The sequence below is a fragment of the Cupressus sempervirens genome, chromosome 11 (genome assembly GCF_028749045.1).
Source record: "Cupressus sempervirens isolate cs-2001-9-10 chromosome 11, ASM2874904v1, whole genome shotgun sequence".
NCBI lineage: Eukaryota > Viridiplantae > Streptophyta > Pinopsida > Cupressales > Cupressaceae > Cupressus > Cupressus sempervirens.
Window position 1 is genome coordinate 235,756,651 of NC_143128.1, and position 14,417 is coordinate 235,771,067.

General features: G+C 34.8%; 1 protein-coding gene across 2 annotated transcripts in view; it reads right to left on the bottom strand.

Moving 5' to 3' along the window:
• The window catches only part of HK1 (histidine kinase 1), a 278,995-nt gene that overhangs the window by 139,612 nt on the left and 124,966 nt on the right, over positions 1-14,417 (bottom strand). For both annotated transcript variants that reach the window (XM_089809077.1, XM_089809076.1), the window contains exon 4: positions 6,949-7,196. In XM_089809077.1, the coding sequence (XP_089665203.1) occupies positions 6,949-7,196 (248 nt within the window). The remainder of the gene's footprint in view (positions 1-6,948; positions 7,197-14,417) is intronic.

The following is a 14,417-nucleotide window of genomic DNA, read 5'->3' on the forward strand; positions in this document are numbered from 1 at the left end:
TTATCCATTCTGTTCAATTCACTTCGAAGACACCTTTCATCTATGTCATTCTTGGAAAGCTTTCCTTGATGATTTTTGGCATATATATTCAGCTTCCATGATGCTTATTAACAATATACAATACCATTACTTGCTTCCAAGAGATTTATGAATGAAAGTAAAAATTGAAATAAATTTCATGAATCTATGTACTAGTCATTTGTTAGTTGTAGACAGGCTTCCCAATTTCAAAGGCATATATAATTGGATGGCCCAGTATTGGGGAGTATACGACATGCACAGGATTCATCTCAATTTGTACATAAGCATTTTATCACATGACAATATAATACAGAGTCCTTTACAAGCTTGCGACACTTTGCATGATTGGTGTATCAGTCTTTTACCGCTTCGCACTAGATGCATTTAACTTGCAAGGTTTGACTGGATGATATAGGTGAATGTGTGCTAAACAGCTAATGATTGTTAACATAAAATACCATAGAGAATCATGAAGAATCAACCTGATTAAAGGAAATGATGTATTGGAATGCACTCGCTTTTCCTGACAACTACAATCTCCAAAAAGACTTAATCGAAATGTATTAATCTCTGTGAAGGCTAACTGAACAAAGGAACATATAAGAACATAAACTATTATAGGGTGTCAACAATGAAAGGGCAAACTGAATGCAAGCCTCTGTCTAGCTGCGATTTCAAATTATATGACAAGAAGTTCATCTATTTTATGAACGTATGGCTCAAGGAGTTACACACATGAAGAATGCAAGGCGGTGAGTTATGCACTTGAATTCTTGATAAATTATCAAAATATGTAAGGTTGAAAATTACAAAGAATCATAAAGGTCGAAATGTTAAAGGAATTTGTGAGGGGCCGAGAAACTTTCATGCATAAGGCTAAATTGACGAGAAAGAGAAATAGAATCCTTGCCCATAATTTATTATTATTTTCGTAATACTCACACTAGTTATGTATGTTTATATGTGTTACTTATACATACATATTCATCATTCAAATATACGTAGAACAACATATACTTTATATTTTTAAATTTAAGTATACGTACATGTACTTTATATGGGTATTATTGATATAATAAATTGTAACTGTCAACACAAGAAAAATGCAGAGCATCCAGATTCCAAACCAAAGGTAACAATTTTTATTTCACTTAATGTTTACATAAATCTATATATATGTATGTATGTATGTATGTATGTTTGGATTAGACAACCTAGTCAGCTCATGGTGGACATTTGGCATTATCTAGTCTATCCCAACCTACATTTCCCTGACCAAGGTGGTTTAACAAAAAACCTAATAACTCAGTGGCAGGTGTGTGCTCGTGCCCTCTTCCCTCTCTCCCAATGCTTCCCCCCTTCGCCACTCTTCCAAGAAGAAAATAACATGGGCATATTTCCAAATCATTCAAATACAATTTACTTGCCATAACTAAAAACAATATTAACTTACAATTTCCAATTTGTGTAAAATCATAATGGACCAATATTTTCTATTTGACATGAAACATAAGGAATAACCAATATTTCCAAATCGCATAAAAGGAAAATGAATAAGCAATTTAACTAACCATTTCCAATTTTCTTAAAGTCTTGATGGCTATATAAAACATTTAAAATTAACAAAATAGGGATGTAATAGTATGTGTATAAATAAATGCTGCATTGTATGTCATTTGGCATATGTGCATATATGCAAATGATAAAGCTACATACATACATATAGTCATCAAATCATAAGCGAGTATATGTATGTATATATGATGAGTTTGAATATCTACATATATGGGATGTGAAAATTGGCACCAAATATTATGCACATGTATGCACTATATCTATGTATGTATGCATGTATAATAGTTGGACATATGTGAATGATATAATCAAAGATAAATAATTAACATCACATTGATTCTTATTCAATATATTATCTCTTTCTTGGCAATAAGCATATTCTTTAACTTAAGGGTGGCAAAGGTCTCGAAGGTGCTCATCATCAACTAATCTTCAAATACATGTGCCCAGACCAACCTGAAACTCTAGACCTGTTTTGAAAGAGAAGTAAAACTTGGGGTTCAAGTAGTAGGCAACAACATGAATATGTTGGTGGAATTGTTTATTTCACCTATGATCCTTGGCCTCATAGAGATACTTTACGAAGTTTTTATCCCCATCCACTATTTGCAGAAGTCTCACCAATGGTTGTAACACCTTGACATAAGAAATTTAACAAAGATCAACAAAATGCTGTATTTGAAAATTAAGTAATAAATCATCTATCAAGGTTTGAAAACTTAAATTGATTATCTCCATCATTTGGGCAAATCTAACATCAACAATAGCTTTCACAACTTTCTCTGCTTCAGGCTTCTTGCCTTAAGGACTCTCCAACCATCTCTCAGTCACAAACATTCACATAAAATTGGTCAATGTGGATAATATGCTTTGCAAGGTGAGAAAATTAGTATTGAAGCATGTGACCTCCAATCATGTGAGATCATTATCACCAATGTGCTCCTTCATAAGACTCAAGACCTATGTGGGAATGTAGATGTACTTCGTGATATTCATTCCATCTTCAACTTCCTTCTCTACCCAACTTAGTTTCCCGATGTCTCAAGGAGCAAGTCAAGACAACGGACAGCACAAGGGCTCCAAATTAATGTCAGATACCTATCCATTAAAAGTTTACTTGTTACCAGATACGTAGTTACATTATTAGTCAGAATCTGGAAAACATTACCCACTCCCACTTCCATCACCACTACACTCAACATGTTAAACAAAGCCTCTATCTTTTTCACTTGATCAAAGGAATCAACTAATTTTAAAAATACTAATGGTCCCCCTAAAGTAGCTAGGAATTTGATGAGTTCCCTATTCATAACATCTATCCACCCATTGGATATAACGGTGCAACCATTCTATTCCCAAATTCATCTTTGCTCCTCCAAGTCGATGAGTGTTGTTGGATCACATCCTACGAGAATGGCCCACTCACCACATATTGTCTTGTCATTGCAATAACCAATTGAATCCTAATACATACCACATAAAGCATTGAAGGAATATTATTGTAGTACCAAAGTCTTGCAATTCCAACTTTGTCTTTAAGTGCATCTCTTGCTCCATGCAGTGTCTTCCCATCCGGGTTGAGCACCAGGAGTGTTTTGTGGAACCCAAAAATCTAATATATACTTGACCACATTTATCAACCCTCGTATTTGTGGCCCAATCAAAGAAGATCCCACACCTTTTTACAACCATGAATAACTATACTCAGCCATAGGGGATGTCATTGCCTTCGTTGTCCTCGTTTTTCCTACTTTTTTTGCACATATGCTTCAAGGCTTGTTAATGCCTCCACCATAACCTATTTGAAACAACTAGTAAATGGTGTAATATCATGGGATTCAATCCTTGCAAGGTGATATTTGAGCCTACTTATACCCCCAAACATCTCCTTAGGGCAATGGTTACATTTGACATCTTGATTAGTTTCTAGTGTCCCATGTTTCCATAACTTGTCCCTCTTTGTGCCACCAGCCATCTTCTGCAATTACTGGCTCTGCATGTCTACAAGTGCAAGGATATAGAATCAGATATTAGCCAAGTCTGAGATCAAATATTAGCCAAGTCTATGAGTATGAAGTTATGAACTTATGAAGGAACTGATATCAAAATTTATCAGGCTTTTAAAGAGTGCAGTCACCAAATAACTGTCTATGTCTGAGATCAAATATTAGCTAAGTCAATGAAGTTCCTGAGATCAAAATTTATCAAGCTTTTAAAGAGGGTATTCACCAAACAATTTCCCAAGTCTGAGATCAAATATTAGCTAATTCAATGAAGTAACAGAGATCAAAATTAATAAAACTTTTAAAAAGGGCAGTCACCAAATAGTTGTCGAAGTCTGAGATTGGATATTAGTTAAGTCTAAGAAGTAACAGAGATCAAACTTTTGAAAAGGGCAGCCACCAAATATTGTCCAAGTCTGAGATCAAATGTTGTAAAATCTATTATATGTTATAAATTTTGATGATTAATAGTTAACTGCACCAAGGTTGTGATCAGTTTGTTCAAGCTTCAAGAATTCTAAGTCCAGTATAAATCGTAGAATAAGAGTTCTAACTCTCAAGACAAACAAAATTCTAATAAGGAGAATGACCTCCATTTTAATCTTGAAGATTTTGGCATTACTGAAGAACACTTCATGAATGATGAAAAATCTGGAAGGCAAAATCCAACCGTACTTCTTTGGAAACTTGAAATTGAAGTGGAAATGAGGAGATCTGAAGGACAAATACATGCTTAATTTGTGGATAATTGAATTAAACAAACAGAAGTTACTTTGGTGTGCATAATGTAAGCGAGAACAAAAATTCTCTTCTATCACTCTTCATGGTCTTAAAATTATAATTTATCGTTTTATCTTTACAACACAATAGTAATTCTAGTCTCTAATCATTCAAGAAAGCACTGTGACTGTCATTACAAGTGAATTCAAGTAGAAAGGCACTTGTGTGATCCGCATTTCTACCTAAGTTGATATGCTGCAGAGTTTATAGATCATTAGTGTCCATGGAAATAATTTTTAATAAAAATAACTGAAACAGCTTCAGGCTGAAACAGTGAAGATGCAGCATCATGATTGGACATGTTTGTATTTCCCAAGCCTTTCCAGATTGTAACCTTGGGGTTTCAGAAGCACATTCATAGTTCACTACTCCAGAATGCCAAAGTCGTGACTTCAGTCTAAAATAAACTTTGTGTCACACCATTATGAAATAAACCTGTCCATCACATATGAAACAAACCTCAATCCGTTGCATGTGAAATAAAGTGACTAAACCTAAGTCCACTGCATTTTGTTCCTATAAATTTATTGTTTTTAGATTTTACCTTTTTCCCTGGCAACCTTTTTGCCCTGAACATGTTGATTTTGTGACTTTTTGGCATAAATTCATCATGCAATATTGAATAAATTGTTCCCAATTTTAATGGTGTTTGAATCACCCAGCATTGTGATGCATGATATATCACAATATTTGCAATATATAGCATCTTTCTTCAACCTTGGTGCATATGATATAAATAATATTGCATACACTTGTAATGTTAAGGAAATGAGGTATTCACTAGCTTATGCATGCAAACTAGAAACAAGACATGTTTCACATTTTCATTGCATTAAGGAGAGTTGGATCCAGTCAACAACCTCAAATATGATTGAAGGATTGGGCACAAGGTCGATCTAGCAGCCCTTTGTTTGAGTTGAAACTGACTGTTTGAAGATGTGTGTTGAATGTTATAACGAGGACTAAAGAGGAGGTATTGAGGACTATTAACATGCACGTAAAAACTTTTAAAACAAATCTATAGACTAGGTTTATAGATCTGGAAAGAAGAGACGGAAGAGTACCTATGCCAAAAATCTGGGTTGAACCTACAAGGTCGACAGTGAACCCTTGACCAAGGAATGTCGAAAGCAGATGGAAGTTGTGTTTCCAGGATCAAAATACTGCTCAAAAGCTTCCCCAATTTTTTTGTCAAAAACGAGTAGGTCAATGATGCGCCAAATACTTCACTTTTCTTTTTTGGAACTGCAGAAACTCAGTCTATAGGTCTCTCCTTGATATGTCTGATTCCAAAGTTGTGTCTTCCAATCATGCCACCTACACTGCAAAAGAATACAAAATGATGGATTGATGGGGGTTTTCCTAGGTCAAACCCTGGTTATAGAATTAACCAAGAAATTGAACTGAAATATGAGTAAATTGAAAGCGCATAATGGAGCAGAGGCTAGATTTGAAATTGAAATGTTTGAATGAAGTAGTGTACCTTCATTAATCTTCTTTGCATTGAAGTATTAATGACAAGATTCAATTGACTTTATAATAGGTTGATCATGGATGCCATCTTGAATACTTAAGATCTGAACTCTACTTCTTTGCTTCAATGCCTTGATGATACTCGATTGCTTGCTCAATAGAAATATGTAGATTCTTGATTGAATTGATAATTGATGATCACGATTCTTGATATGAGATGTTCAAACGAGGGGGATAGGGTTAAACTCCCACAATTCAACCATTGGAGGGTCCAAAATTGGGCCCTTTTTGGCAAGTCAAGGGCACCCCAGGCACCCTTGGGCAACCAATCAAGGCTGGGTCAACAACTAGCAACCACGAAATTGTTAAAGTAGTCAAATTTGAGCTATTGCAAATAGAATCAAACATGAATAGGCATGAAAGGCCAAAAATGCTAAAACAGGGCCTAGGTGAGCAGGAAATCATATAGGATACAATTTATTATGCTACAACACCAAATATGCCCAAAGGCTACAAATTTGCACTGTAAATGTCAAAAACTAAAACATAATGATGAAAAGAATGTTTGATGACACAAAATTGACTTAGGAGCCCAAAAGTTTGAGGGGCAATAGGCATGAGCTACACCAAGTGTTAGGTGTGAGAAAAGCCCAACAATCTTCATTTTGGGAAGATTAAAAAGACGAAACAAAAATGAAAATGGGGACAGTTAGCCATCTCAGATATTTGGTGATGTCTTAGATGTCCTGGATGTGTCCTAGGGATGATTGGCTATCCCCTTGGCATTTTTGAGATGCCCCCTTCAGTCGGCAAGGTCCATGAATATAAATGCATTTTATGGATACCAAGAAAACGTCCCCAAGGCATCTCTTGTCCCTGGAAGCTCCCCAGCACAGGGATCCTCATGGACTGTTAGAAATATCCATTTCACATGATATCATTCCTCTTGTCTGATAAAAAATAGCTATATACAATTTCTGAATGTAAGGATAGAGTAAATTTTTTATATCTTCAAACAATTGCTATGAAAGAAACTTTTCTTACAACAGAGAACAATTAAGGGCTAACAAAATCTATGAAAAATGAGCACAAATACCTCATATTTGCCAAAAATTGGCTTTTAAAGTTGCTTGAAGCTTCCGCTCGACGTCTAGCATCAAGATGACTAATCAACTCTGCCCGTAATTTCATTTCTTTTGAGACTCCACTTGTCAAAATTAAAATGCAAACACATCCTATAATGAGAATACAAAAGGAAGCTGATATAAGATAAACAAAAGTAGCATGACCACGACGATCAACCTCCCCCAGTACGAATGACCTCGGAATAATAATCACTCCCACCTAGCATAGATAAAAACCATTTGTAGTTTCATTACAAATATGAAAACTTCTTGATTTTTCTTAAATGAATTCTATGAAAAAAATATGTAATAAATATTCACTAAAACATTTAAATGCTTTGAACACTCTGTTCAGAGTTGGATTCTTTCATAAGATAGCAGTTTCACAAAAGGCTTTTGCAAGATAAAGATGGCCATCATAAAGTAACAGAAACATTTATATGAGTGAGGATTGAACCCACTAATATTTAATCGTAAAAGGAATTAAAAGAAGCATTACGAAAAATACATGGGGGAACAAACAAATACTCAAAATAACTTCCCCTTAAATCAGAACAGACTTCCATAGAGAAATTAACAAATACATAGTGTCAAAATCCATGGAATTTTATAGTCTACAAATGACAGGACAAAAACTGATGTGAGAATAACAATATCCTCAGGGAATTTTCAAATAAAAAAAAAAGCTAAATTGATTCTATTTGGGTATAAGATGTGTTATGTCAAAGTATTTTGTAAAATTATTTTCAACAATTCAGGAATGTTATATTTTTTTTTCCTTAATGTGTCCTTAACAACTATGCAAAGAAGTCTAAAAACAACAGATTTATAGTAGTGCCTAACAGCAATCACCAATAGCAATGCAAGCAAATAATAGCTAGAGTCTAGACATTAAATGGATGATCAGGAATAGTATAATAAGAGTATAAGATTACCATTAAATGTACAACATCTCATGAAACCTTTCCAAAACAGTACTTTAACTACTTGAAATATGTTCAGAAGCATAATCAATCAGTATACTTGGTGCTCAAATGTATATAAAATACCCCTAAGTACCCCCTTTACCAATATAAAATGAACTTGACAAAAATGCCTATTTCAAATGAATAGACAAATTCTTGTTTCATAAATCTAATGGATGGCAAAAGACTAGCAAGGTATATCTTTTATGAAAGTTTTTAGGATGCAACAAAGCATTCATTGAATTTCCAAGGACTCTAGTAAAAATTTTAAGACTTCTGGATTGGAAAATTTCCCCTATGGACAATTTCTATGAGACCACAAATAAGGCCAAGGAAGAGACGATGGGTAAGATGGAAAATAATAGGGGCAAGTACATACCATTGTAGAAAATAATAACAATTACACATCCCTCTCCACAACAATAGATATAGAGAACTCATCTAGTCAAGAAAAAATTTAAATAAATGTCATTGATTATTGAGCCTTGCAATCAAGGTAAACCAAGTAATCATAATTTTAAAATATTTATATCCTTACTAAGGATAACTGGAACATGTTGGCTACACTACGGAATTCATTACCCAAACTGTCACAATGGGAGAAAGTGTCCATTGATTGCAAAGTCAGCAAGTTGCTAAGTACTTAAGTTTTCCTATCACCATGTAATCAAGCTTAACTTGCTAAATTTTAGTGCACCGAATTTGCACCCTACTATCACTTTTAAAGTTCAGTAATCTGGCATAACATGGGACTCAATTTCTGCATGTGGGATATGCAATTATGAAAATGAGACCTCCAGATCCCAAGCCGGTTCCTATTAGATAATCACCTAATTTGATCTTCAAAACTAACTCTAAGGACATGATAAGGAAGAGGGAAGAGATTTTGCAGAAAACTTACAAAAAAGCTTGAAAATTTTAACACTAACTTAACAGGTGATTCACCAAAGACATCGACACAAACATACAACTGACTTCACGTTTTGAAGACCTTATTATGATGATTTAACACTTCAGTTTTGTAAAGGCTTGCATAAATAATTCATAGTGAGGTCTTGAAAAGACAAAAAGCTAAGGCAAGAATGATATTCACTTAATAATCCCAAGAAACATAATCAACACCCACTGTAACTTGCAAATAAATTTACACTTTTGCAATTTGACAAGAGTTGAGACAAGGCAAAAGGAATCCTGAAATTCATGGATTGCCCTTATCTATCACACATTTACACAAAACTACAGAAAGAAAAGAAGGTTCCTGATCAATATAAATTTTGCTGCAAAATGATTCAGTCTATATATTGAGCATCCAAAGCTGAGTTACAAAAAATGCAAAAAAAATACATCAAGGACACAAGAAAATTTACACCCTTTGCATAATCAGAATTGAGAAACTAAAAGGAGTTTCAAAAGACTAAGTACAAACCCCTTGGGTCGAATACATGGAAAAAGCCTCCAAAATAGGAGTATAAAACCATCAAAAATGATGACTGACTGACTCATAACCTCCACTAAATCATAAAGAACCCTATGACACATGTCAAAGTGCCCCTAAAGTACTCCAACCAGCCATAAAGACCCCCAAACTACCTTGGCAAAGTCAAATTCAACCTTTAACCAACTCCTACAATTACTCTACATGTTTCCAACTGATTCACACTTACTCAGTCAACACATAATGACAACTTTGTCCTCATAACTTCTAAGACTAAGCATTATGACATATGTCATATTTGACTCATAAAAACATAAGGAAGTATTCAAATTTTCCTTTATTTTACATTTTGAAATAACTAATATATTAAGTAATGTATAAACACCATTTAATATATTGTTATACAATATTGACTTAATTCAAATGTAAAGTCATAAATCCCTAACTTCAAACATTTCCTAAATCCCCAAACAACATATATTAATCTTCAACCCACGTAGAAAGAATGGAAATGAAATCCCATAAAACCCATAGACTTCAAAATTTATGGAATTTGATTTGGGGCAAATATGTCTCCACATTACAACCCTAGACTTGTTCATTTGTCATGTTCAAACGTTTTGGAAACTTGGAGCTAAAGGTCGACCTGGGGTTTGGAGACAAAATACGCATGATTTTGGCTGTCATTAATAGGTTTTCTTACTAAATCTTGTTCTGCATAGGCATCTCAGGTAATACTCTTTCAATCTTGCTCCTCAGTAAAACGTTTCATATGAGATTTTTTGGGCTCTTCTACTATTTGAGACTCCATTACTAGAGATTGATGCTTTGTCATTCTTGTTGGAAATCTAGAGGATACTGTCATTGAGGGTTTGATACATTAAATTTGAAGCTCTCGCTCAAGATCTTGTTGATGCTGAATTGAAGGCTTGATTTTCCTATCCATTATACATTCATCTTTTCTTTTCCAAATATTTGTGAGTCGCCATTGCTAGTGGCGTCTGCCATATTGTCCTCTACGTGATTTGGAGGTAACTATGCTTGTGTGATGAGAGTATAATACCACTTTTCTTCTCACAATTCCGCATTTTGATAGCTGCAATATGGGTTTTTTGACCAAACTACTTTTAAATTTGTCTCTCTGTGGCATACATGTTGTTTTAAGACCTATACTATTGACAACAGGAAAAATAAGACTACGCTATCTTTCATTTGGGTTATTGCAGAAATAATTAGTTCTTTCTTTCCTCAACAAAACCCAATGTGGGTTTACATTTCTGAGTATAGCTTCCTCTATGACTTCTAGGTGTATAGTCAATTCTTCTCTATATAATCTCCTTTATCTTCCCTTTCATGGCAGCCTTTGTATCTATGGTTTTATCACTTCTTCAAACATGAATTTTTTGCCATTAATTCGAATGACACTAGGTGTTTGAAAAATGTCATTTTGTTTGCAGCTTGAACCCTTGCGGTTTTGGGCATTTCTATATAAATCTTTCATCTCTAGAGATTTATCCACGAATCCTTTTTTTTATCTTATCTATTTTTTGTCTTACAAACAGGGATTTCTTTGTCACAAATACTGTAGACAACAGCTTCCATTAACCTACATAGGGGTTTCATCCTTGCTTCAAATAATGTGCAATCATTTATACATACTGTGTCTATGGCTCTCCATTGACCATGACCCACCATCCTTGTGTAATATCCCCGATTTTGGCAGGTCTACAGAGTTGATGGAGTTAGCCCATCATAGCGACCCTCGTGAGCTAACAGGGTGTTTTGGAGGTCTCAGTTGTGGACTTACTATTTTTAGTAAGTCTATTTTCGGCAAATGCTATTTTTGGCAGTGCAATGGGTGGCTTCAATAATTGGTCGTCACCTGCAGTTAATAAAGTAATAAATTGCATGAGCTCTTATTTGTTTTTAATTAATGTTTATATTATTATAATAATGACTTTAAGAGATATTCATAAAAAAGCGAGTTGGAAAGTTTCTAGTGTTGAGTTCTTTTGGGAAACTTCCACAATTTCTGAAGTGGAATTTTAAGGAAACTTTAGCATACGAAAGCTTATAAATGAGAGCTCATTTCATTAGGGAATGCATGCTTGAATATATATTTTCATTTTTGTGCCTTTGTGGCTTTTCCTGATTTCTGACTTGTGAGCCCTTGCTGAAGTATAAGGGTCTCGTTTGAGAAGTTCTTGGCAATTGTGCAGAGGTAAACAATTGTCACAATTCTCCTACTGTGATCATTGTGGCTACGGTGATTGTTCTCTGAAGGGAATCGATTGTAACGTGTGCAATCTGGCAATCGATTTAATAACTGATTGAAGGTATTGGAGTCTGTCATTTTTTATTATTGGTTGCGTCTGAGATTGTTATCAGCCAAGGTGCCAAGTTGTGTTGAAGGTAGCTGGTCTAGCAAAATTGGGTTGGGGCAGAAGTAAAACGCAATCCCAACTCTCTACATGGTCTCACATCCTTCTGAAGTCATTTGCGATCTGTAATTACCTTGGACACTATACCCAGTTGGCCGTGACTTGCAATTAGGAGCTGTACGAGTAAGACTAAACTGCCTTTTGCTTGCGTTGGAAGATTGTGGGGTGGCTGCGTGCTGACTAGGCACAAATTATGCTAGCTGTGGATCATATCAATATTGGTGTTGCGCATTAGCTACGGCCTACACATTGTCATTGACTTGGCAAGTTGACAATACAAATTGAGAGCCGGCTAAGTTCAGTAAATTAAATCAGGTTCTTAATTCATTCTAGCTGTTGGTTATGAAGTCATTATGCATTGTATTTGTCTCTTGGAATAAGGCACAGTTTGAGTAATAATTCTCTATGCTTTACTTTTGTTTTGCTATCATTTATATATTCCAAAAAATACAACAAAAATCAGAAGAAACAATAAACACAGAATATCAAGATTGTCCTCATTTAAAATATTATGTTCAAGCCAAGGAAGGGTTTTTACACCTTGCCCAGCTTTAACAAACCTTGTCCTCAGTAAATAATACCTCATGGATTATAGATTTCTCTTACTTCCATTTACCTTTCTTAGATGTTTCTATTTGATCTGTATATTCTTGGGAACTCACACTTTTGATACGTAGTTCAACTTCAAACTTCTTGGAGTTGCTTTGAATGAAATCATGACATGGGTTTTCTTTCACTCTTTGAACATGGATAATCTCTTCTATATTTTCCTTCTTGACTTGAGCTGGGTGTTTCTATGTAATGTCCCCTTTTTAGCATTCATAGCATGATGTTGTCATTAGCCTATTTCCCCACGGTCCCATAGGCTAACCAGGACATTAAAGGGGCTTAGAGGCCATTTGGCCTAGATAGTTTCAGTTGCAGGTCTTTTTGAGGGGTTTTGAGGCAACTTTGGGCATACTTACTATTTATAGTAAGTCATCTTGGGCATGGGTGGACATCCAGTGGCAGCAGTATGTCGATGGTAATTGTTTAAAATCGGCAAAAAGACTTGTTTATCATTGATAAGATTTTTTTTACATTGATAAAGCTATTTTATAAAGTTAAATTTAAATATTTAACTTTATTAATGCATAGACTATAGTTGTGGGAAATATTTAAATTAAAAAAGTCCCTTTTATTTTATAACACATTGGAGACATAAGTTACATAAAGGGAGTTATGTTTTATCCCACATTGAGAAAATGAAGGATGGAGCTCTTGTGAGAACACTATAAAAGAAATGGAAGAGCTTCTTTTAAGGATGGTTGGAAATATCAAAGAAATTGGAGAATTTTCTGGAGGTTATGTCTCAATAGTTTGAAAGACGAAATCCCTTCAAGCTAAAAATCTTGATGCCATTGAAAGATATGGTCTTGAGATTCAACAGGGTAGCAATTTGAAAAAGCAGAAACGAAAAAGCAGTCCGAAAAAGCGGAACCGAAAAAGCAGGCGGAAAAAGCGGAATCGAAAAAGCAAGCGGAAAAAGAGGAATTGAAAAAGCAGGCGGAACAAGCAGAATCGAAAAAGCAAGCGAAAAAAACGGAACCGAAAAAGCAGTTCGAAAAAGTAAAGCAGAAGGGGCAGCATTGAAGGAAAATTATTACAGCCATCTACAACCAGGTTCCCTTGTTAGTATTGTTTTTTTTAGGGTATTATAAGTTTTAGCTGTAAGTGAGCATTATACCAGCATTGTCATTTTGGTAATCCATGTAAATGCCAAAGTCTTGGCCATATTTCATGAGCATTGTATTAGAAATTTGATTGCAATCAAAAAGATAATAGTTGCTGGTGTCATTTAAGCAATTCAATCTCATTATTTATCAGCTAGTTAGTTTGCATACCAACTGTTTGTAAAAATGCCAGTTGGTTGTAGGTGTTCATTTCTCATGCTTAGATCATATATATACACTGAATATTGTCAAAATTAGTAGCACACTCATGTTAGGTCATTGTGTAGTCCATTGTAGTCTTCTAGCACAAGATTCTCATTGATGCAAATTGTAAAAAAAGTCATTTGAAGCTAGCTGAAATACTATATCAGTCATACGTCCCTTGCATGTGAATTGTTTGATGAAATTCCTTGAGCTTTCATCAGCATTTTTGAGGGCAGATTTGAGGAGGGTTATTACAGTGGTATCAGAGCTTGCCTGCAAAATGTTTGACGAAATGTCAAACAACTAAAGTATAAAGAATTTTGGTGTTTGAAGGAGTTATAACCTGTTGGGGTTATTACATTCTATAGGCCTGTAGATACCTCTTGCTTTCTGGATTTGCACAATACAACCATTTTGGCTGCAATTGTCAAAGAGCAAAATGAATTTCTGTAGCGTGTTCAATAACAAATACATCCATTCTCTTTGTCTAGGCACATTTCTCTTTTCTTCTTAGCTAAAACCGAATTGAGTGTATACAAAATGTGGCTTTCATTGCTTAAACAAAAGATTGTATTCTTGCACTTGTGTACTTTAATATCCTTTGCAAGTCCATCATTAAAATTTAAGCTCTCCACCTTGGGACTACCGAGGCTTCCTATCACTGTGTAACCCAGTCCTATGCTG